This window comes from Tamandua tetradactyla, chromosome 4 (assembly GCF_023851605.1).
Source record: "Tamandua tetradactyla isolate mTamTet1 chromosome 4, mTamTet1.pri, whole genome shotgun sequence".
NCBI classification, from domain to species: Eukaryota; Metazoa; Chordata; class Mammalia; order Pilosa; family Myrmecophagidae; genus Tamandua; species Tamandua tetradactyla.
The window spans coordinates 60,494,248-60,516,978 of record NC_135330.1 but is presented as its reverse complement, the minus strand read 5'-3'; the positions used below and the strand labels follow the sequence as shown (position 1 = coordinate 60,516,978).

Below are 22,731 nucleotides of genomic sequence, written 5' to 3'. Positions count from 1 at the left end.
GTGTATTGGCACTTGCTTCAATCCATCTTGGTGGCCCTGCTGGACCCACTGGGTTCATCTCCCCCACCTTCTCTGGATTCCTCTCTGAGGCTTGGTGGCTCAGGCTTGCAGAGGGTAAGGCCACCATGGCTTCTGCTCCCCTAGAAGTCCCAATGGGAGGCCAGAAGTCTCAGACTCACCTTCTTTGAACTGAACCTGAGAGGGCTGACAGCCTTCCAGATCTTAAAATCATTGTCATCAGTCTTCTTAATTAAATTTCTCGTTAAAAGAAACCTGTTCTGTTTCCTGAAGCCCAGAAGACATTGGCAAGGAAGACTTTAACTCCCACATTTCATCTCTTCTGACTCCCAGGGAGACTGTAGGAACCAACCTTGGTTTAGAGAGTCGTGAACCCTGGATTGTCAGGGCCAGAGGGGAAATACAGCTGTCATCGCGTGCCTCACCCCTCACCCCATCCCCACCCCGCCCCCCAACCTCAGGGCTGGATGGGGTCTCAAGGGCACTTGAGACATGGCATTCCAGCCTCTACCTGATGCTCCCAGTGACAAGCTGCTCATCACCTTAAGAGCAGCTCATTCCATTATGGGGCTGAAATCTGTAGGGTCCCCCGATGCCCTCGTCCCTCACTCCACCACTGTCCATGCAGAGATCAGACTGGCCTGAGACATGAGGGGGATAATGGGCTGGGCTGGGTTAGGCTTGAAGGCCAGTCGTTTTTCCAGTTTCCCTTATTTGGGATCCTCACACCAAGTTTCTGTGAATTCTTAGGGTCCCAGACATGCCTGTATTCAATGAGAACCCAGATGTACATTTCAAAACCATAGAGAATTTATTTGTGGACTCCCTAATGTTGGGATTCTCTGGGACTTGGGGTAATCACAAATTGGCCTGATAGTTTGTGACACTGGTTCGCAGGGTAGGGGAGGAAATACCATTGATTGTCCTGAAATCGGAGCCAGCTGGAGCTGGGCAGATGCAACTGATCCCAGGGTTATAGTCCTGCTAAAGGTAAAATAAGTGAGAACTTTGCCAGAGGCTTACAGGGTGCCCGCTGGCCAGTGGGGCTAGCATTCCTGAATCCCCATGCCACTGCCCACCCCACCCCACAAAGGTCTTCGAAACTCCAGGGGCCGTGAGCCCTCCCGGGCAGCCAATTCCCTCCGCCCAGGGCACCCTTCCCCCAGCCCCGGGCAGGCTCTCGCAGGCTGACTTAGGGTCCTGCTGGGTTAGTCACACATCTTTATAGCTGCAGAGTCAGAGTCAGAGTCAGAGGCCAGGGATGGAGATTAGGTCTCCAGAACCCGCCCCCTGCCAGGCAGGACACTGAGTCACCCAGCAAAGGGCACGGGCACCCTCCACTGCCCCTCCCCAACAAGGATGGCAGGAGGGTAAGGGACAGCCATACTCCCATGTGTCGATCTTCCCACACCCACACCCACACCCCCTGGAAAGGAGAAAATGTCCATGGGCGTATTATGAGTTTGTTTATATACTTATTTATTGATTGATTGATTTTTAATTGGCACACGGACTCTGGTGCCAGGCTGTTTGGGAGTGAACTCAGCTCTGCCATTTCCTGGCTGTGTAAATTTGGACAAGAGACTCGAGCCTTAGTTTCCTCATCTGTAAAATGGGGGTGATAGTGGGTGGTAGGGTCATGGTGAGGATTAAAGCACTTTGAACAGCACCTGGCATCTAGTGGGTGCTCAAAATGTGGGACCTACACTTTTCCCTTCTTATTCACCCAACAGCCCTTTACTGAGGTGCAGCCAAGTGCTGGCTCTGCTGTGGGTGGCACATAAAGCAGGCACGGTCACTGGCCTCAAGGAACACATGCTGTACTGGAGGGGACAGAGCAGTAAACACGTAACTTCAGGATCTCACCCTGTACACACACACACACACACACACACACACACACACAATGTCCACCCTCTGTAAAACTCAGCAGGTCCCCACGCTCTCCTATTATCCAAGGTAATCCATTCCTTGGATAATTGTTTAAAGATCACACGACTTTCCATGACCCAGTAGGCCCACTGCCTTGGAAATCATCACACTGATCTGGCAAACAAGAGGTGCACCATGGAATCATGCTCACAGCTAATCCGTCTTGAGCGGTAGACGTGGGTGGGTTGGGCGTTTCATGCTGGAGAACACCGAGGAGGCCCACAGCTGCCTGTGGAGTCGGGGAGCAGCTCTGGCCCCCCAGGCTCTGAGCTCAATACCCACCCACCCCCACTTTGGAGTTGAGGCCGTTCAACAAGGGTGTGCGCTCACCTGGAGGCCCCATTATGGGCTCTAATTCCATTTTCCTCCAACAGGAGCCAGGGATCCTTGGAGAAATGGCGGATGCCAGGGCTGGGGAGGGTAGGTCCAATATTTATGAATTTTTCAGTAGTGGGACATATTATACATGCTAAGGAGGGCACAGAATGTCCCTGTTTAACTTGAAGAATTGTTATAAGATGAACGCCTCTGTGACCACCACCCAGGACGCAAAATGTAACACCCCCGGGGTGCCCCCCGAAGCCTCCACCATCGTGTACCTCCCTCCTGGAGGCAGCCACCGTCCCCACCTTCACAGTAACCTTGACTTTCCTTTAGGTAGGTCTAACCACCTACACATGCACCTAAAGACCAGAGCCTGGTTTTGCCTGTTTTTGAGTTTAATGTGGATGAAATTACACCGCAGGCCTTTCTGTGGACTTGCATCTTTCACTCACCATTATGTCTGTGAAATCGCGTTATTCTGTGTAGCTGGAAATCGGTCATTTCATTCCATCTTTTGCTTTACAGTTGAATGACTACTCCAGAGTCCTCTGTCCACCTCACTGCTGATGGCAAGTGTTCCCCAGACTTTGATTACTGTAAATAATATTGTGATGAACCTTCTTGTAATGTGTCTCCCGGGGCCCAGGTGCTAGAGTTTCTGAGGGTGGAAGTGCTGGGTCAGCGCAGATCTCATTTTCAACTGTGTGAGATACTGTCTCACTTTCTCCGGAGTGGCTGTTCCGCTCTACACTCCGCCGGCAATGAGAGTTCTTCATCGCTCCTCCCTGACACATGGCATTTGCAGACTTTTAAATTATGATGACTTTTAAAGTTTTATTGAATGAAAGAATCAATGAATGTATTGAAATTTGGACATACCTGCCTTGTCCCACCCCCACCCCACCCCCCACTGCAAATGCCCATGCTCACGCCCTGCACCAGAGTCAAGAAGGTTCTCCTTTCGGGGTCTCTTCAAGATCTGCCTTATGAATTTATTCCACCCTCAAGATCTAGGGGACTATACATGACTTTCTCTACAATTGTTGGGAAACTGAGGCCCAAGGGATGGATTAAAGGAGGTTTCACCTACAGAAACTCTAACCAGGGGGCTTAATCCCTCTTCCCAGGTCCCAAGCCCCATCTCAGGCATCCCTACTCCCATCCCTCTATACAGCGTCACACAACACAAGAAAGCATCCCCAGGAATTGTGGAGCCCCAGAGCACGAACCCTTAGAAGCAGCCCACAGGGAGGTGATTTTGGTCTGAGAATCCCCAGGCACTGGTGGTCGTGCAGAAGCCAAACCCACTGCTCTGGGCTCATTTGCCCGGTGGAAGCTTCTCCCCCATGACCTGGCCTAGGCATCTGGCAATGTCCCATCTCGCCCTGGCTATGCTCTCCCTCAATCTGGGAACCAGGTCCCTGGCTGCTGAGACCCAGTTGGGGTGGCGGAGGAGGTAGCACGCTCCTCAAGGGGCCTTGTGGTTCCTCCCCGAGAGCTATTCCTGGCCTCGGTGGCTCCCCGCCCCCCAGAGCCCCACCTGACCTGACCCCACAGCTGGGAATAGTTTGGCTGGGGGTGGGGCGGCCCCGACTATATAAGCCTGAACCTGGGTGTCCCCGGCAGCCTAGAGGCTCAGACCGTTCACTGCTTGCCCCTCAGAAAGCCCAGAAATGACAGGAAAAGGTGTCTCTGAAGCTCTCGCCTGTGGTCCAGAGGAGACGGCCTCTGAGCCAGCCAAGGTGCCCACCACAGAGCCCTCCAAGGAGGCCGCAGCTTCGGAGCCCACCGGGAAGCAGCAGGGTCCCAAGCCACAGGAGCCTGCCTCTCAGGCGCCCGCCCCAGCCACCCCCACAGCCACTAAACCTGCACCCCCAAGAGAAGGTGACAAGAGGTGGGGCGGTGGAGGAGGGGAGGCAGGCACGGCAGGGAGTGGGGAGTGGGTGGGGGGCAATGCTGGGCCACAAGCCCTTCCATCTCACCTGGTTTCTCCCCCAGATGTTCCCAGTAGCCCACTGAGTCTGACTGTGGAGGCCGTGAGCAGTAGCTCGGTGACCGTGAGCTGGGAGCCCCCGGAGAGGCTAGGGAAGCAGGGGTTCCAGGGCTACGTGCTGGAGCTCTGCCGAGAGGGAGGTGAGCTCAGGGCGAAGCCCAGCCACACCCAGGGGGAGGGGGCCCAGGGCAGCAGGGACCAAACCCCAGACCTGCAGTGGGGCCAGCGGGGGGAGATCCACCGGAGGGGACACAAGCGGTCCCCGCGCTCCAGCGGTGTGTCTCTGAAGGTAGGGAGATGTCCAACACGACCTCAGGAGACTCCTCCTCTTCGAGGTCCAGGGAGCCTCTAAGTAACAGAGATGGAAGTGCTGGGGACACTGGGGCACTGCTCTGATGAGAAATTAAGGAGGCGCTGAGTTTCCAAGGACCCTGCTTGGGGAGGGCAAAGCAGGAGATGGAGAGCAAAGTATCTGGAGAAGGGGGAAGGGCAGAGTGAGAGGTAGTGAGGAGAAGGGTGTGCTCTGGCCGAATTCCTGTTGACGCTGCCCCTCTTGGTGGCAGCCGAGTTCAGCCTGGCCTCTGGCCCTGCCCCTACGTTGCTATGTCGCCTTGCGAATGTGTCGCCCTCCAACCCCTCTGGATTTCAACAACCTCATCTCTGGCGTCGATTCCAGGAGAGCTGGCCTCTAATATCGGGTGTCTTTGATGCCATTTCATAGTGAGAAGGCAGGGAAGGAGGAACATGGGGACGAGGAGGCCCAGAAGGGGAGGTCAGCACCCCCAGATCACCAGCAGTAAGGGAAGCCCTGTTGAGAAGGAGACCGACCCAGGCAGGGCCTGGTGACCACGGTCACGTGGCTGAAGCCCTCCCACCCTCCGTCCTCTGCAGCCTCCGAGTGGGTGCCCGTGAATGCCCGGCCCATGATGGTGACCCAGCACACCCTGCGGAACCTGGCTCTGGGGGACAAGTTCCTGCTGCGTGTAGCTGCGGTGAGCTCCGCGGGGGCTGGCCCGCCGGCCGTGCTGGACCAGCCTGTCCACGTCCGCGAGATCATTGGTAAAAGCCCATCCTTTCACCTCCTGCTCCCCAGCCCTTCCCAGATGCCATCTCGGATGGAGAGACCGAGGCCAGGGGGCAGAGGGACCTGGGCAGTCATTTCCCCATCTCACACTCACACGCACAAGCCACATGCCAATGCCATCTTGCCTTTAGAAGTTCCTCAGCAGCAAGGAGGCCTCTGGAAGTCAAAGAGGCCATTTCCCTGAGTGGTCCAGCCCCCTGGCATTGTGGGAAAGGCTTCTTGACCCCCATAAAGGAAAGCTCAAGCTCCCGGGTTACCTATTTCAGGCTCCTGAGACAGTCAGAGTCCAACCATCTCTCCTCCTATCTAATCTTAGTCCTTCCAGCTCATTCTCTGCACATGTCCTATGGCCTGGGTTCCAGATTCTCCCACAGAGAAGGCCCAGTTCCTCCACAGCCCTGCTGGGAGGAAGAAGAGGGCCTGGAAGAGACTCATGAGGCTTCTCCATCCCAGGAGGGCAGGGCCCAGGGAGGACCTGGGAGGCAAGCTGCTGTCCCCGTGCTGATATTTCTGTTTGCAGGGTTCCTTCGCCTCCGTGCTGCCCTTGCTCCCCTCCCAGGGCTGATCAGGTTTCAGTCTGTTAATGGCAGTGAGTCATTTGGTCAGGTCTGTGGTCCCTGGGGACAGGCCAGGGCCCCAGGGTGAAGAGGGACATAGGCAAGCAGGTGGCCTGAGGCCTTCTCCCCTTTCCCACTTGTTGCCCTACTGGTGGGGGTGGATGTTTCCTGGCAGAGACTGGGGCAGAGCTCCACAGTTCTGGACAAGCCTCCAGAAAGAGGGTTTCATGGTTTCAGTAGGGGCCAAGTTTGGATTCAAGGAAATACTTCTCATCACTGAGAACTGAGAAGAACCAGCCAGTGGGTTAGAGAGCTCAGAACTGTGGACTATTGTGACTGGTCCAACTGAGCCAAGCTCCTCATTTTCCAGGTGGAGAAACAGTCTCCAAGGGGCCCCTCCAGGTCACCCAGCCACTTAGTGCAGGGCCTTGACTGCCACACAACCCGTTCAGACCCTGTCCAGGCTGCACTGGGGACTTCTCTGGTCGTCTCCAAAAACCACCCATGTACTTTGAGTCTGAGTGAAGAATCACCCCACCTAGAAGCTGCAGTATGGACAAACTGACCCTGCCCCCAGGTGCTGGGAAGCCCTTCTTGTTGAGAAGGTCCTGAGCCCTCCCCAGGGGCCCTTTCCTAAGAGGGCTAGCCAGATTCTGCATCCACTTCTCCATTAAAATTCCTCTGGCAGGAGAGAGGGGGATTTCCTGGAGAGAATACAGGGAGGAGGCCATGACCATGCAGTCCGGCCCTCTCCTTGGCAGGGCGGGGGCGGCAGGGGTGGGGGGTGAGGGAGGACTGCTTAGGATCAGTGGCCACTCAGCTGTCCCTCCACGGCACCTGGAGCTGCCAAGCATTCCTGGCCCCCTGCAGCTGCCCCCAGAGCATTCCACCCTGATGCTCCCTGAGCCAAGGGCCTGCTCATCTAATCCTCCGGACGGACGCAGTGTTCCTTCTCACTGTCTCCTCCCCCTCCGCCCTGCATGCCACCGACCAACTGCTACCACCTGTTTGCTACTGAGGACCCCCAGCGCCGGCCCTGCTAGGGGAGGGCTGCCGCCGCTCCCCTTGGAATGCCCAGTGGCTGCCATGTTTATACCTGCTCAGGGGACGGTCAGGAAGCAGTCTCCCGACCGTAGCAGGGGCTGAAGTAAGCCTGCAGGAAGGACTTCCTAACCTGTTGGAGGCGGGACGGTGATGAAGAAGGCGGTATCCCGGCCCTGGTCTCATTTAAGGAAAGAGAACTGAATCCTCCCAGTGTGGTCTGGAGACAGAGGAGTAGGCCTAATAAGGGTTTCTCTGAATTCCTTGGGGGTGGGGGGTGGGTTGGGGTGCTGCTAGATTAGGAGGAAGAGGCATCGCCTCTGGGAGTACAGTCTGACAGGTACAGCTCTAGCTCTCCGCCAGGGGGCGTCAGGGAGCGAGCCAGGGCCCATCTGGAGCCTGGGAATGCCTGGGCTGCAGGGCGGATTCCAGCCTGGCAAGGTAGAGGCGTTAAGGGAGTGCCCGGATGTTTATGAGTTCACACCATGGAGGTCCTGGCCTCCCTGGAACCTCCTGGCTCTCAGTTCCCCAAGGACCTTAAGGGATCTGGGCCCCTGGACCTCAAGAGTGAGCTTTGCCCTTCCCATGAGGGATAGCCCAGCACACACCCAGGGGGCCCTCCTGCCCCGCAAGCGGCCCTTGGCAGCTGTCCCCTCCCCTGCCTCTGAAGTTCCCCATTGGCCTCCCCACTGCTGTGCTCAGCCTAGACTCTTGCTTTGCTGCAGAGGCCCCCAAGATCCGCATCCCCCGCCACCTTCGTCAGACCTACATCCGCCAGGTGGGAGAGCCGGTCAACCTGCAAATCCCCTTCCAGGTGAGCATGCCTCCAGCCCAGGGTAAAAGCCTTCTCTCCCAGGTGGAAACCAGGGACCCCATCTGAGCTGTGTTGGGAGCCCAAGAAATGTCAGAATCCCTGGGAGAGTCTGCCTGGAACGTGCCAAGACAGCCCTACTTTCCCTCAGCTGAGCACATGGCTCATTTGCGATTCTGCAGCCTGTGGACAAGGCAGGTGGCTTCCCAGGGCTGGCTGCACACCTGGAGGACGTGACTCTGGGCAGCACCTGGCGCCAGCCTCTGCTGTCCCTCCCAGGAGGGACCAATGTGGCAGGCTCCCCAGGACGCAGCTCCAGAGACCCCTGGAGGTGGGGTAGGCGTGCCTAGCCCCTCCCCACACTGACCCACCTTTCAGGGGAACCCCAAGCCTCAGGCCTCCTGGACCCACAATGGCCATGCCCTGGATAGCCAGCGGGTGCACGTGCGCACTGGGGAGCAGGACTCCATCCTCTTCATCCGCGCCGCCCAGCGCTCTGACTCTGGCTGCTACGAGCTCACTGTGCAGCTGGAAGACCTGGGCGCCAAGGCGGCCATCGACGTCCTAGTGATTGGTACGGGGCTTGGGGAGGGAGGGCTGCCTCGATGGCATCTCGGAGCCTACCCCATCCCCACCCTGCCTCCCAGACAGGGCTGAGGGCTGACGGGGTCCAGCCACGGGAATGTGCCAGGGGCCACATCCTGGGTGTGGGGCTTTGTGGCGATCCCACCCTCACCCCCATTGACCCCCACGCCCTGGCCCTGCAGAGAAGCCGGGGCCTCCCAGCAGCATCAGGCTACTGGATGTCTGGGGCTGCAATGCCGCCCTTGAGTGGACGCCACCTCAGGACACCGGCAACACAGAGCTCCTGGGCTACACTGTGCAGAAGGCAGACCAAAAGACGGGGGTGAGGCCGGCTGGGCAGAGTGGGGCGCAGTGGGGTGCGGAAGGAAGGGCTGGGTGGGGTCAGGGCAGGGAGCTGTTGAGGTGGCTGGGAAAGGCCCATTCCACTAAGCGTCTAGGGACCGAGTCCCCAAGCCACAGCTAGCCTCACTCCTGGCATGGCTCTGGGCAGCAACTTTCCCTCCCTGGGCCTCAGTTTCCTTATGAAGACTACAGGGTACAGGACTGGGCTCTCTGAGCGCTTCTGAGCTCTGGGGTGGTGCTTCTGGAAGCTTAAAGTACATACGCATCACCTGGGGATCCAGTTAAACTGCAGGTTCTGACTCAGGCCCAGGGTAGGGACTGAGATTACGTTTCTAAGAAGCTACCAGATGAGGCAGAGGATGTGGTCCAGGGGCCACGGTGGGCGTAGTAAGGCTCTAGACACTCTGAGGACCCCAGAGAGGTCCCGGGAGTGACTCAGCATCCTGCTCCCCCAATTCAAAGTCCCTTGGGCCCCAAGCTGAATGGCTCAGTGCCCCCTGCCCCAGGGTTGGAGGGGTGTACGAGGGGTGCCAGGTGAGGAGAGAGGGCCAGGGCCAGGGCGAGAGGTGGGGATGACAAGGTCGGCCCCACAGCAATGGTTCACCGTGCTGGAGCGCTACCACCCGACCACCTGCACCATCTCCGATCTCATTGTCGGCAACTCCTACTCCTTCCGCGTCTTCTCAGAAAACCAGTGTGGACTCAGCGCCTCGGCCGCCGCCACCACAGCGCTCGCCCACATCCAGAAGGCAGGTGGGTCTGGCGGGCACGCCGCCCCCCCACCCCCGCGCCTCCCCCGTGGCTCCGCGTCCCACGCTCCGGCTTTTCACGGGCGCCGTCTCCCTGGAACACTCGCTGCACTCCCCACCCCACATCACACATTCACACAGAGAGGCTGTGAAGTAATGGATGTGGTGGATGGATTTTGACAAACACATCTGAGCAAACCCATGCAGATGAGGGCGCCCCACGGGAAGCCATGTACTTATTCTAGAGATGCTGCATGGCTGCCAAAGTCCCAGTAATCACTGGGTCTCATGTGCTGTGTCCCGGGGGGACTGCTCTGAAGGGCACTGTGCACCCGGAGAGGTAGACTCCTGCAAATCTGCCAAAGGAACAAACCTCAAGACCCCAGAATAACGGCACCTAGATGGATGGAGAGATGTGGGTGTTTACTGTCTCCAGACAGGCGCATGACCCTCTTGCATCAAACGCTGACTCCCCAGCCCCCTCTCCCTGTCACCCCGCAAGCTCCAAGGCCCTCCCCCACTCAGAGTCTGTGTGGGCTCAGGAAGGCTCACTCCTTATAACAGCTGCCTGAGCTGCACAGAATTAAGAAATTTTTGCATAAGAAAAGAAAGTCAGTGATGTCTCCAAATTCAAGCAGAAACGAAACATGGGCTCCCTGGGGACCAGTCTCCAGCACTTTCTCACTTCCCTGGTGTTCCTGTCCCTCCCCTCTCCACTCCCCTTCCTGACCCACCCAGGCATGGTCTCTGCTTTTCTCTGCCTTTGAGATTGTCCATCTCTAAGTTCTCATAAATTGGCCATGCCTTGCTTCCCAAGATCCCAGGAAGCTGGGGTCCTGCAACTGGGCTCCATGGAGGAGGGCAGGGATGGAATGATCATTCCCACCCTGTGTGATGCTCAGATCTTCCTCCAGACTGCCATCTCTGTCCTTCCAACCCTTATGCCCCAAACTCATTACGTGCTATTAGGCACGTCGCTCACCCACTAAAGGCCATCTATCAAATGCTGACGACAAAACTTAACCTTCTGGAGGAATGCTATGCAATGACACAAGATATGGAGGTTTAAGTCATAGTGATTATTTTAAGCAAATGGATGAGACTAGTCCTAAGAGGTCTTCTCCATTCCTGTAGCCTCAAATTTGCTATTTGGTCCCATTTCCTCCCTTGAATCCAGATACTGCTGCCAAGCCTAAAGGGTTTATTGAGCGGGACTTTTCAGAAGCGCCCTCCTTCACCCAGCCCCTGGCCGACCACACCTCCACCCCCGGCTACAGCACGCAGCTGTTCTGCAGTGTGCGAGCATCACCCAAGGTGATGGGTCAGGCCCTGGGCTGGTGGGGGTGGCTAGGGGTCAGAGGGGTTGAGGGATCCCACTTAGACCTGAGGACTACCTCCCGGAGCCCCCTGCCCAGCTCCCCTCTGACCATGCTCTTCCAGGCCAAGATCATCTGGATGAAAAATAAGATGGACATCCAGGGGGATCCCAAATACCGTGCCCTGTCCGAGCAAGGCATCTGCTCCCTGGAGATCCGTAAACCCAGCCCCTTTGACTCTGGTGTCTACACCTGCAAGGCCACCAATGTGCTGGGGGAGGCATCTGTGGACTGCCGGCTGGAGGTCAAAGGTGAGGGTTGTGTGAGGAGGGTCGCTTCTTAGGGGCCCTCCCATGGATGAAAGGACAGTAGGGGCCACCGCTTTGGAGTTAGACCAGGTGGGGCTGAGCTCTGAACAGCAAGGCAGGAGGGAAGGGGTAGCGAAGATCGAGGTCAGGCCGTCTAAAGCACCCTCCGAGGGGCAGGGTGCCCAGTGCAGGGAAAGGAGGTTGTGAAGTCGTCTGTGTTTGGGGTGATGGCATATAACCTTGAGCCTCTCTTGCTTCCTGTGGGTCCCCAGGAGACCTCCCCCCAACCCCCATCCCAAGCTCTAACCTGCAGGATCTCTTACAGCGTCGGCCACACACTGAGAAGAGGCTGGTGGAGGCTGGAATGAGGAAAAAGGTAAATGGCTGGACCCACTCCCTCTGCTGCTCTGGGGGTCGTACCTAGCAGAGAGGGGCCTGAGGGCAGGGGGTGGGAGCGAGGACCAAAAAGCAGTATAATCAGCTCTGGGCACAACTCGGCTGCCGCAGGCGGCTGTCGCCCATGTGGCTCTGGGGTGCTCCAGATGCAGGGGGGTGATAGTGCACAGCCGGGGTGACCGTGGTGAGGCCTGCAAGGGGGTGATTCAGCGGATGGTCACAGGGTAGGGGGTTAGCCCTGGTGTGGGGTGATCTCAAACAAGAGTGTTCTCTTTGGACCTGTTTCCCCATCAGAAAAATGGGACAACGGTCCCTGAGCTGCTTTTCTCCCCAGGTGCTTCTGAGGCTCTGGAGAAGTAATGAAGTGTCCTAGAGCTGAGGGAGGCAGAGCTCAGACCCGGGCATGACCCTTAGGGAGGGGAGAAGGGTATTGCTTTCCTTCCCCTCCGTACACAATCTGTACCTCTTCTGGCACGGCACGGGAGCCCAGCCCTGCCTGACTCCAGGGGCTCATGAAGTGTCTCCTTTTCCAGGTGCCACAGACTCGAGGGATCAGGTCCCCTGGACCCAAAATCAAGCCCCCCAGATGCCCAAGACCCCTGTTTCTGCTGACGGAGACTGCTGATGGAACAGCTCTCTGGAACTGGCCTGGCCTCCCTCCCCCAACCCCACCTCCAGGCTGGAGCCTGGTACATGGGAGTGGACCCAGTAGGCCTTGGGCCAGGCTTCCTGGACACGAGGGGCACCTAAGAGCTGCAGAGATTTGAGCATTGCTGCAGAGGGGTGTGCACTGGGCAAGAAATGCTCGAATAAAGGTGTGCAGTGTTCCAGTGCGGGGGCCTTTGTGACAGCGAGCGTCACCGCGAGAAGGGTGTTTAAATGTGCCACCATGAGGATGGTGCCAGTGGGAGGGGTCTCAAGACATCATAGAGCTTTTCCAGACGTGTTGCAATGTTCAGGATCTTGCTTTTGGATTCAGGGTTTGCCACCCTCACCCACCAACCACTCTCCCCATTCCCAGTAAGTGTGTAACACAGGAGCAGACACAGCCTCTCTGGAACCCTCCTTGCTTCCGGGGCCTCCACATCACCCCCCCATCCCCTTCCCTTCCCAGCTTCTTCCCCATCCCACTCCCACCGCTGCATCTTCTCTGTTGAGACGGTCTTGTTGCCCCCAGCAGTGGGGGTGGGTAGCCAGTGGTATGCTCTCCCTGAGGGGTCACAGTCTTTTATTAGTTTTGCAGTCCCCCCCTCCTCGCCCCGGAAACCCACCTCTCAGAGAGGGAAAGCCCTGGAGTCGGCACTGGCACTCAGATCCCAGTCAATGTGACATCCTCCATACACCCCTCCAAACAAGGGGTTCAGGCCTGGCAGGTGTAGGCTGATCCTTTTCCAGGGGCCCTAAAGTTCTAGAATCTGAAACCCCTGAGACCTGGGCTAAATGCCAGGGGCGCCAAATGCCAGCAAGGCCTACCCCCAGTAATGGTGGTCTCCTCTGGCCTGGGCCAGTCTGTCAGCTCAGGAACGCTCACAGTCAGCCCTAGAACCTTGAAGGACACGTTCCTTTGTCCAGCCCCTCCCCAGCCAGGTGGATTGCTCCCAAGAATTGCGTGCCTGGAATTGTCCTCTGCATTCGGCTAGAAGTAGCAGAGACAGATGTCACCTAGTGTCACCCAGGAGAGTCCAGCTGGTTGTCAGGGGCTGGTGGTGCCCAGGTGACAGGTAGTTCCATCCCAGGCTTCCTGGGAAGCGCAGGGCAAGAATGGGGGCTCAGTGCTGTTGCCTGCTGGCTGTTTGAGGCCCACTCCGTCAACCCCCCATCCCTCACTCCCTGGGGATAAAGGAGAAACCTTCCCCAGCAATGATCTGAACCCCTTCCGGGGTCCAAGGGCTGGTGCAACATAAAGCAAATGTCAGAAATGATGTCTGGACCCACTCTTTCTGCCTCTCCCAAGTACAATCCAGAGTTCCTCAGAACAAGGGGAGCAGACATCCTGGCACCCAACACAGAAGCACAGAGCCTTCCACAGTGGGAAAGAGGCTTCTTGTGGCCTGCCTCTTGGCTGCTTCTGGCCACCTTCCCCTAAGAAAACAGACAAGGAAACAAGTCAAGGCATCCTCCATCTTCCTCCTTCTCCCCTTGAGCTTGGTCTCTGGGCTGCATCACTGATACCCAAGCCGAGCATCCTGCCTCACTGGGGGATCCCAAGCTTCCCCTCCCCAGTTCGGACTGCTCCTGGCAGCCCCGTCTCCCCCAGACCTGCCCCGCCCTGAGGGGCTGGACTATATGTGGTTCGGGCAGGAGGGGAGGCTCAAGCCACCCTCCTCTTTCCCTCCAGATACCCGGCTGCTGCTCCCCACCCCCGGCCTCCTCCAGGACCCTGACTCCCTGTGGAGGGGCCCTGCTGCTGTGCATCTCTCCAGAGCCACCCGTGCCCGCCCCGTGCCTGCCCCCACGGCGCCGCCGGGGAAGGCTCGAGGGGACCGCCGGCGCGCAGGGACGGCCGGGCTGCGATGCCGCTGCGCGAGGGCCCGGGGGCGGCGGGCGTCTAGTCGTCCGGCCTGTCCTCGGGGAGGTCCTCCCCCGCCGCGGGCCCGGGCCGGCAGCGGAAATGGTCGTTCCAGATCTTCAGGAAGGTGACGCGGAACTTCTGGATGCGGAAGGCGTAGACGATGGGGTTCATGGCCGAGTTGCCGTGCGTGAGGAAGATGGCGATGTAGGTGAGGATGCTGGGCTTGTGGCAGGACGGGCAGAAGAGGGTGACGCAGTTGAGGATGTGCAGGGGCAGCCAGCTGAGGGCGAAGAGGAAGAGGACGAGGGCCAGCGACTTGGCGATCTTCAGCTCCTTCCCGTAGTACTTCTGCGGGTCGCCGGAGGAGGCCGCCACCTTCTTGCTGAGCTGCTTGCGGATGAGGTAGAAGACCTCCAGGTAGACCAGCGCCATGAGCAGCAGCGGAGGCAGCACCCAGACGAAGAAGTTGAAGTAGACCATGTACTCCATGCTGATGACCTTCTCGAACTCGCACTTGATCACCGGCTCCCCCACGCTGCCGTTTGCCACCCAGGCCCGCTCCACCTCGCTCAGGTTGTTCCAGCCGAACATGGGGGTCAGGCCCACCACCAAAGAGAGAATCCAGCAGCCGGCGATGGCCACCGCAGCCCTCCGGGGGGTCACCACCGTCTTGTACCTGGGGGGCAGGAGGGCAGAGGGTGAGGCGTTGCCGCGAGAACCCCCTGGGCAGCCCCACCCAGGCCCGTGGGATCCAGGAGGAGGCCCTGGCCCCACCCAGCCCCGCAGGGCTGGGGAGGGGCATGTCCTCCGCCCCAGGGCCAAGGCGCTCGGCTCTAAGACTTAGGCTAGAGCTTGCCATGTGTTGGTTCATCTCTCCCGCAGGAGGGGAGCCTGGTTAAGGAGGATAAAAATAGTAACAGGAAGTGACAGAGGACCTCCTTTAGGAATTTTAATAAAGATTACCAACATTAAAATCGCTCCCATGGATTCGACACATTCCTACTGGTGAGCTCCTTATCACTTGTGTGGGGTAGGAAAATGCTGGCCAGAATGAGGGTCCGTTTGACAGATGAAGAAGGTGAGGTTCAAAACAATCACACAATTTAAGGCTACACAGAAGGTGGGAACTCTGTCCAGTGATCCAAACACACCTCTGCACTGAGCAAAACAAACCGTCCTTCCCTTAGGCCAAGTGACACACTGTCAGAAAATGCCTGCCCATAGCTCCCCTTCTTTTGGCCCTGTCCCCTACTCCCCTGCCACTGACTCATCCCCACCCCCATCTTTCCCAGACCCCCCTCTCTTCCAATCCCTGTGCAGAGTTCATCTCCCGAGGCGTGGATCTCAAGGGCATTGGGAACCCGCTCTGCCTCCTCATGCTCATTGGGAATTATTCTCCGGAAGGAAAACTGATGCATTCACTGAGCATTTAGTACATGCTAGATACTTTCGTTTATTCATCCATTCATTCAGACATGCATTTGTGCATTCATTCAGCAAACATTCATTAAGTGCTTTCTTTACCAGGCAGTGCTCTCTGTGCAGAGAATAAGATAAAAGATCCCCACCTCCATGCAGCTTACATTTGGGTGAAAGACAGAGAACACAAAGTAAGGAAATAAATAAAACAATTACAGATTGTGAAATGTTCCTTGAAGATGTCAAGGGACATGGCTTCCTGAACTTTTTTATGTCATGACACACATGAAAATATTTATATCACTCACAGTAAATGGATGAGGTGCCATGAGCCAGAGGTGACTGGCCACAGAGCTAGACCCTGCCTGCACAGTCACCCCAAGGGCTGAGGGTTTCAATATTTCGGGGGCTTCCACTTCCTTTCAAATCATACCAGCCCGCAGCCATCATGTCCGCTGCCCACATACCAGCCTTGGAGCGAGTGCCAAGGGCTCGGGCCCTTCCAGCTCTGTGCCGAGGAACTGGTTTAGTGGCAGCAGCTTGCCTAGTTGTTTTTTTCCAATGCAGCTTCCAAGATGGATGGAGTGCCCTCCTGAACACATAAAAAGCTACTGAGGCCCGTGGGTGTGAAGGGGGAGGCTTCTCACGTTGTCTCCTTCTGTCCTGTGCCAGCAGAATCTGCAGCTTTCTCCTTTGCAGTGATGATACTTAAGGATGACCCTGACTCTCCTTCTCCTGGACTCTCTACCATCCATCAAAACCCACCTGTTCCAAGAAGACTTTAGAGGGAGAACGATCTGGAGGGTGGGAGAAACCAGGTGTCTTCCCCCCTCCCCAATCTAAGTCCCACTAGGAAGGGACCTTCAGAAACTCATTTCGATCACCTCCTCATTCCAATGGGGAAACTGAGAAACTGAGGACGCCAGATAACTTCAAGACCTTCTGGGTAGTGCTCTCCCCCCACCCCCCACCCCCACTTTGTGATTGTAGGACACTTGTGTCCTCAAACCATGAAGGGCCTTGAAAGCTGTGAGTCGCTGTAATTTCCTCCCTCCCTTCCTCCTTCCTTCCTTTCTTTCAAGAGGCTGTGGGCTTACAGAATAGTCGTGTGTAAAATATAGGACATTGCTCTTCTGCTGTAATTACAGTCCATTCCATCTTCTTATGACCCCAGAAGAATCACCAGGGTCTGGCACATACACTGGAAGTCAGAAAACCCAAAATTGGGCTCGAGGTCTACCATATACATTCCTTTTTCAGCAAGTGAGGAGCAAATGAGATAAAATATATGAAAATGCTCTGTAAACATCCAATCAATAGGAGGTGCTATCACAACAAATTTCATTGTCTAAGCTCCTGTCCCTGCAACCCCCTGGAAAAACTCACATCTGGAAAAACTCCAGTATCTCTAGATGTTCCACAAACACAGCCTAATGGTTCTCAAATGATTTTGCTCAGGTCTTGTTCCTGGTCGTCTGCAAAGGTTTCCCACATGTCTTCTCAAACAAAAAGAGTTCTGGGCCGAAGGGTGAGGGACGCTGCCACAGCTGTCCTAAGGTGTGAGCCTCACTGGGACCAAATGGGGCTGCAGCTGCAGAAGGAAGGAGGCCACGGGCCTTTCTCCAGTCACCACCATCTTATCTCTCATTTATATCACTTAGCATTTACAAAGCCCTTTTACATTCATATCTCAGGTAATCTCCTTAATCACCCAGGAAGGTGAGCCTGGCAGTTAATGGAATCCCCATTTTACAGATTAGAAACGTCCAGAAATGGGCAATAACCAGGTCTCTAAACTCAAAACCAGCTCTTCTTCAGGCATGAGTGGCAGAGTGGGGATATCTCTTTTCGAAGAGCTTTAGAATAGGAACATCTGGACCCTGTTCAAACGGCACTGTCCAGAGACAGAGGACTTCTGGTGCTGCCGTCTGGCCTGAGGATCTGGGGCGTGTCTAGTCGGGAACCCACATCTGGGCAATGATGATCTACTGCGAGACAGGAGGTGGACTCTGACAGTGTCCCAGGTGGGAGAGAGTGAGGAGGTGGCTTCTAGCCAGAGAGTTTCCTTCTTCATCCTGTGCCCTTCACCCTTTCAGACTGCCTGGAGCCCAGGGGTTAAAGCTTTCCTGGGGCTCCTCCAGGACCAGGTCCCAGCAGACCCTGGGGCTTAGGGTATCAGTTTTGATCTGTTTTTCTTGCTATTTTCTCCTTTGTGGGAAACGGCTGGACCCTGGACCTTGCCTGAGGTAGGGCAGGCTCTCACAGGAAGAGCTGTCTCCCAGGGCCAGCGGTGTGACTCACCTCTCCCTACACATGGGGAAAGAGAAGTGGAGGCTGCAAGTCCTGGAGCACCCACGGGGTTGGGCACGTTGAATGCGCGTCCAACACTTGGGGATGTCCCTCCCGAAGTTGGAGACCAAAGCCTCACCACTCCCAGGGCTATGCTAGGAACTAGCTTGAAAGATCCCTGCCTCAGGAGTATGTGGTCTCAGCAGGTGCAGGAGGAAAAGCAGCAGAAGGGATCCATTAAAACACCAAGCGAGGCCTGTATACAAGGCAAGCAGGGCAGGTATCTCCTTAAAGATGTAATGGAAGAAACCAGGAGAGCCCAACCCCTCCAGTAACTCCCTCACCACCAGTGCATTCAATCCCACCATTGGTGAGACATTCCTTTGGGTTAAGAATTGCCCTTTCTATGTATTATCTTTAAAAGCCAAGATAACACTAACTCTGCAGTATGAATTAGTTTATCAGTCACTATCTTCTTCTCTGTGATAATAACGTAAAAAGACTGGGTACCTAGAGTAACAGGGTACCATTCTTGAGAGGGAAAGGGAAAGCATGAGGAAGAGGTAGAAGTGGGGCTACTTTGAGTTTCTCAGTGTTGCTCGGTGCAGGCCTGACTAAACAAGTGCATTTCCTACCACAGCTGCTGCAGGAGAGAGTAAGTGTGGCTTTGAGATAGAAATTAGGGAAGGAGGTCTTCAAAACCTGCACCCAGATAGGGCAAGGTCCTCAGTATTTCCCTGGATACCCTGACAGGGGCTGCCAAATGAGGAAATGGAGATTCTCAAAAATAATAATTAGCTAATTAATAACAAGCTGATAAGAGCAAACAATATGGGTGCTTTCTGTGTGTTGGGTACTAACTTTATGGACATTACTTCATTGACACCTCAGGACAACCCTGTAAGTTAGGTGCCATTTTCCAATTGCAGTAACTGAGACTCAGAGAGGGCAGGAAACCTGCTTAAGGTCACTCAGCCCATAAGAGGCAGTGAAGGAATTTCTAAGATTAAGATCTGTCAGAGTCCAAAGTCCATGTTGGACCCAGCCACTCTGGGAAGGTGGAAGACGGGGAAGGCTGTCCTCAAGGCTGAAGAAGGGAGCCATGGTAAGGCTAAGACATGAAGCCTTGCCTCTTCCAAGAAGCTTCCTGGACTAAGTAGCTCTGAAGATGCTATCTTACTTTGCCTGGGACCCTCACTTCTCCTTCAAAATCTGACATCTTTGGGAGCCATTACATGGTCGTCCCACGAGCTTCTCAGGTGCAGGTAATTCTAGTTTTTCAAAGTAGTTATGCTCTATAAGGTCACCTTGAACACTGAATTAGTGAACATTGAAGCATTGCTCCTGGAGGAAATACAGGATTAGGTTCCCTATGTCCTGCTATTAACTCATTAATACCTAGCCTTGGGCAGTGCCATGGTGGCTCAGGGTCAGAATTCTCACCTGCCATGCCAGAGACCCATGTTCGATTCCCGGGGCCTGCCCATGCCAAAAAAAAAAAACCTAGCCTTTTATGTGTGTTACTGTGGGATATCCTCCCACCTTAGGACCTTTGCACCTCCTGCTCATCTCCCATCTTATTTAATATATATTGTTGGTTCATTAACATTGAACTTAAAGCCAACAGCACTATAACTCATGCCTGAATAGAGTTTATCCAGTACATATACTTTCTCTATTAAGCATAGCACAGCTTCCTGAGCTTAGGAACACTAGACAGCACTTCAGCACTACACTTGAGGGCCATTATAAACAGTGAAATCACCCACAAAAATGTAAAAAAATGTGACGCTATATCTACCACAAACTTGCAAAGGTGGAATCCACAAATAATGATTGACTGTTTAGTTGTTGGCTGTCTTGTTCCTGCTGGGAGAAACCAGGCAGTGGAGGCCTTTCTCTTTTCATTCATTAAACAAATGTTCATCCAGCACCTTTCAGGAGCCAGGCATTAGGTGCTAGGGTTGAGGAATATAAAAAAGACCAGAATCTTGTGAAAGTAACATCCTAGAGGCAGGGAGATGGCAACAGACCTGCAATTAAATAAAGCAGATAATTTCAGAGAGTGTAAGGATATACCAAGTGAAATAAGCAGGATTCCATGAGCAAGCAACAGGGCAGGGACACAGGGAGACCACCTCTTGGAGGAGAGAGGGGCTAAAAGCAAAATGAGCACAAATGAATTCATCCGTGCAGAAGGCCCCTGGGCTGTGTAGGCACCCACGCAAGAGATGAGAAGGTATGGCCTAGTTGGTGACAATGTGAATGGGGAGAAGTGCATGGCTTTGAGATGTATTTGGAGCCAGGCTGATAGGACTTGCTGCTGAGTTTGCATTTTGGAGTGAGGGGCAGAGTAATTGAAGATGACTCTGAGGATTTTATCCTGAACACTGAGTGGAGGATAGTGCCATCCCCTGAGACTCCCCTGATTATCTCTCTCTGATGGGCCCTCCCCTGACTCTGAGCCCCACTCCACTCACTTGTGAACCCAAAACCACACTACTACACACTCCCTTGTATGCGTATCTGGGGTACCCTCCCACCTCAGGACTTTTGCATTTCCTGCTCATCTCCCTAAGATGTCTGGGAAGGTTCATTCCCCCTTCATCCAGGTCTCAGCTCAGATGTCACCTCCTCAGAGACACTCCCTGATAACCCCATTAAAATAGCCCCTGTCACTCTGTATCCTCTGGCCGGTATAGTTTTCTTGATATATGCATATATATTGTTTATACAAATATTTCTGTCTCTCCACTAGACCATGAGAACAGCATCTTTATTCTGTGTGTTCACGGCTGCATCCCAGAACCCAGAAGAGAGCTCAGTGTGGTTCAGTGAATGAACAAATAATGTAAAAATATATACACAAATCTATGCATCCATTTATTCGGAAATGATTGATTGAGGAGCTACCATGTGAGTGCACTTCAGGGCACCAGGATGATTAAGTAGTAGGTGCTCAATTAGAGGTGATCAGATTAAAGAGGCATGGCCCCAGTCCTGGAGGCAATTCCCTCATTCATTCTCTGCTGTGCTGGGAGCTGCAGGAGATCCACTGCTGATTCAGACGCCTTGCTTATGTCTTGTGACATAAGGCTGCTGTAACAAGGGCCTCTTATGACAGGGATGAACAAATGTCACCAGGCCACCAGCAGCCCTTGCAAGTCCATGGCAGCCCCAAGCCCCAGCACTGCCCCTGCATACTGTGAGGCCAGCATGGGCTCACCTGGCCAGAACCAGCCTCCACAGAATTTTTCAACCACAGCCTGAGAAGCAGCATCTCCATCCCATGCAAAATCCCAGCAGCAGTCATAAGCATGCCTGCACTCTCCTATTGGTCCTTTCCCTCATGAATAGTCCTCTCCCATGGATGAGTTCACTTCCAACTAGAGGCCAACTGTGCACAGAGGAGAGCTCTTCCTGGACACCACTGGGGAATGATTTGGGGGCAGACTCTGAGAACAAAAATAATAAAACTCTTTAGAACAGGAAAAGCTCAGAATGCCATTAGATGAGTAGACCACAGAACTCAGGCAAAGGAGCCTTTGACAAGAAGGGGTGGGGGCTGAGGGAAGATGGTGGAGTAGAGAGCTCAGGAATCAGCCCCCCCCCCCCCACACACACACCAGAACAACAATTTAACAGTTTATTCGGGCTGTCTGAGTCAACTGTTTAAAAGCTCTGGAATCCAGTAGAACACCATGCAGCATCCACAGTGGGAGGAACAGGCTGGCAAATGGCAGTAAATTGCTCTCTTGTGCAGCAGTTACCGGTGCCTATCCCCGACTCTCACAGGCAGCAGTGGCGTCCGGCCCCCCACATTGCTTGCTGGTGCCAGAAATTCACTTCCCCATGATGTGGGGTGGGCCTGGCTGATCGCTGATCATGACTTCTGATTAGCAACTTCAGACTGTTGCGGCTCTGGCTCTGAGAGTGGCCACTGTTACCAACTGCCCCACCACAGGCAGCGGAGGAGAGCGGACACTCTGCTGCTCAGGCCTGCTGCGGATGGTTGAAGGGCTACGTTTGCTGGACAACAAGAAAACCCAGCTTTGGGGAACTGCGGACGAAGCTCCTGGCACCCAGGGTAAAGGATGATATATATATATAATAAGCTATCCAGATCAGCTTTCCAATTTTTTGCTCTATTTTGTAAGTTTTCTATAATTCTTTATTTGAATATTCCTTCTGCCCCTTTTTTCTCTGCAGCTTTCAGGACTTTCTTCTTGCCCTTTGCATTCAATAGTTTGATCAATATGGGATAGGGTGTACTTTTCTTAGATCCTGGTTGGTGTTTTCTAAGATTCTTTAATGTTTATATTCACATTTTTTTGCATATAGCAAAAAAAAATTGTAAATTTTCTATCATTATTTATTGGAATATTCCTTCCGCCCCTTTTTCCTTCCATCTCCTTCTGGGACTCCCAGAATGTGATATTGGTATGCTTGACGGTGCCCCAGAGGTGTCTTAGGCTATTTTTATGTTTTATAACTCTTTTTTCTTTCTATTACTCAGTCTGACTCATTTCAATTGTCTTGTCTTCAAGTTCAATAGTTCCTTCTTCTACCACCTCCAAACTGCTTTGAAACCCTCCTGGGAATTTTTATTCAGTTATTGTGGTCTTCAACCCCAACAGTTCTTTTTGATTCCTTTTTAAAAATTCTGTCTCTTTATTAAGATTCTCATATTAATAATTCATTAGCACGAGACTCGACTTAAAGTCAAAGTAGGTTAAAAGTGAAAGGATGGAAAAAAATTGCCATTAAGCTGTAGCCAAAGGAGAGCTGGGGCAGCTATACTAACATCAGATAAAATAGACTTTAAGTCAAAAAGCTACCAGGGGACAAAGACGGTCATTATATACTGATAAAAAGATGGTCGATTCAACAAGAAGACATAACAATTATAAATATATACACACCTAACAGCAGAGCCCCAAAATATATGAAGCAAATGCTAATTAATTAATATACCACTTTCAATAATGGATAGGACACTAGACAGAAGACCAATAAGAAAATATAAGACTTGAATGATACTCTAAACCAATTAGA

The 22,731-nt window shown here is 54.1% G+C and overlaps 2 protein-coding genes across 2 annotated transcripts in view; one reads left to right on the top strand and one right to left on the bottom strand.

Annotated features, from left to right (window-relative positions):
* Positions 1–3,912: 3,912 nt before the first annotated feature.
* On the top strand, positions 3,913–12,289 carry MYBPH (myosin binding protein H). Its single transcript, XM_077157453.1, has 11 exons — positions 3,913–4,158; positions 4,273–4,407; positions 5,159–5,326; positions 7,675–7,763; positions 8,139–8,334; positions 8,528–8,667; positions 9,281–9,440; positions 10,614–10,750; positions 10,877–11,063; positions 11,386–11,436; positions 11,990–12,289. Exons 1-10 carry the CDS (start codon positions 3,948–3,950, stop codon positions 11,400–11,402), a joined length of 1,440 nt encoding a protein of 479 aa, XP_077013568.1. The 5' UTR covers positions 3,913–3,947; the 3' UTR covers positions 11,403–11,436; positions 11,990–12,289.
* Positions 12,290–12,667: 378 nt separating this feature from the next.
* ADORA1 (adenosine A1 receptor) overlaps positions 12,668–22,731 on the bottom strand; it is a 39,865-nt gene continuing 29,801 nt past the window's right edge. The window contains exon 4 of the mRNA XM_077157455.1: positions 12,668–14,644. Coding sequence (XP_077013570.1) covers positions 14,005–14,644 — 640 coding nt within the window. The 3' untranslated portion in view covers positions 12,668–14,004. The remainder of the gene's footprint in view (positions 14,645–22,731) is intronic.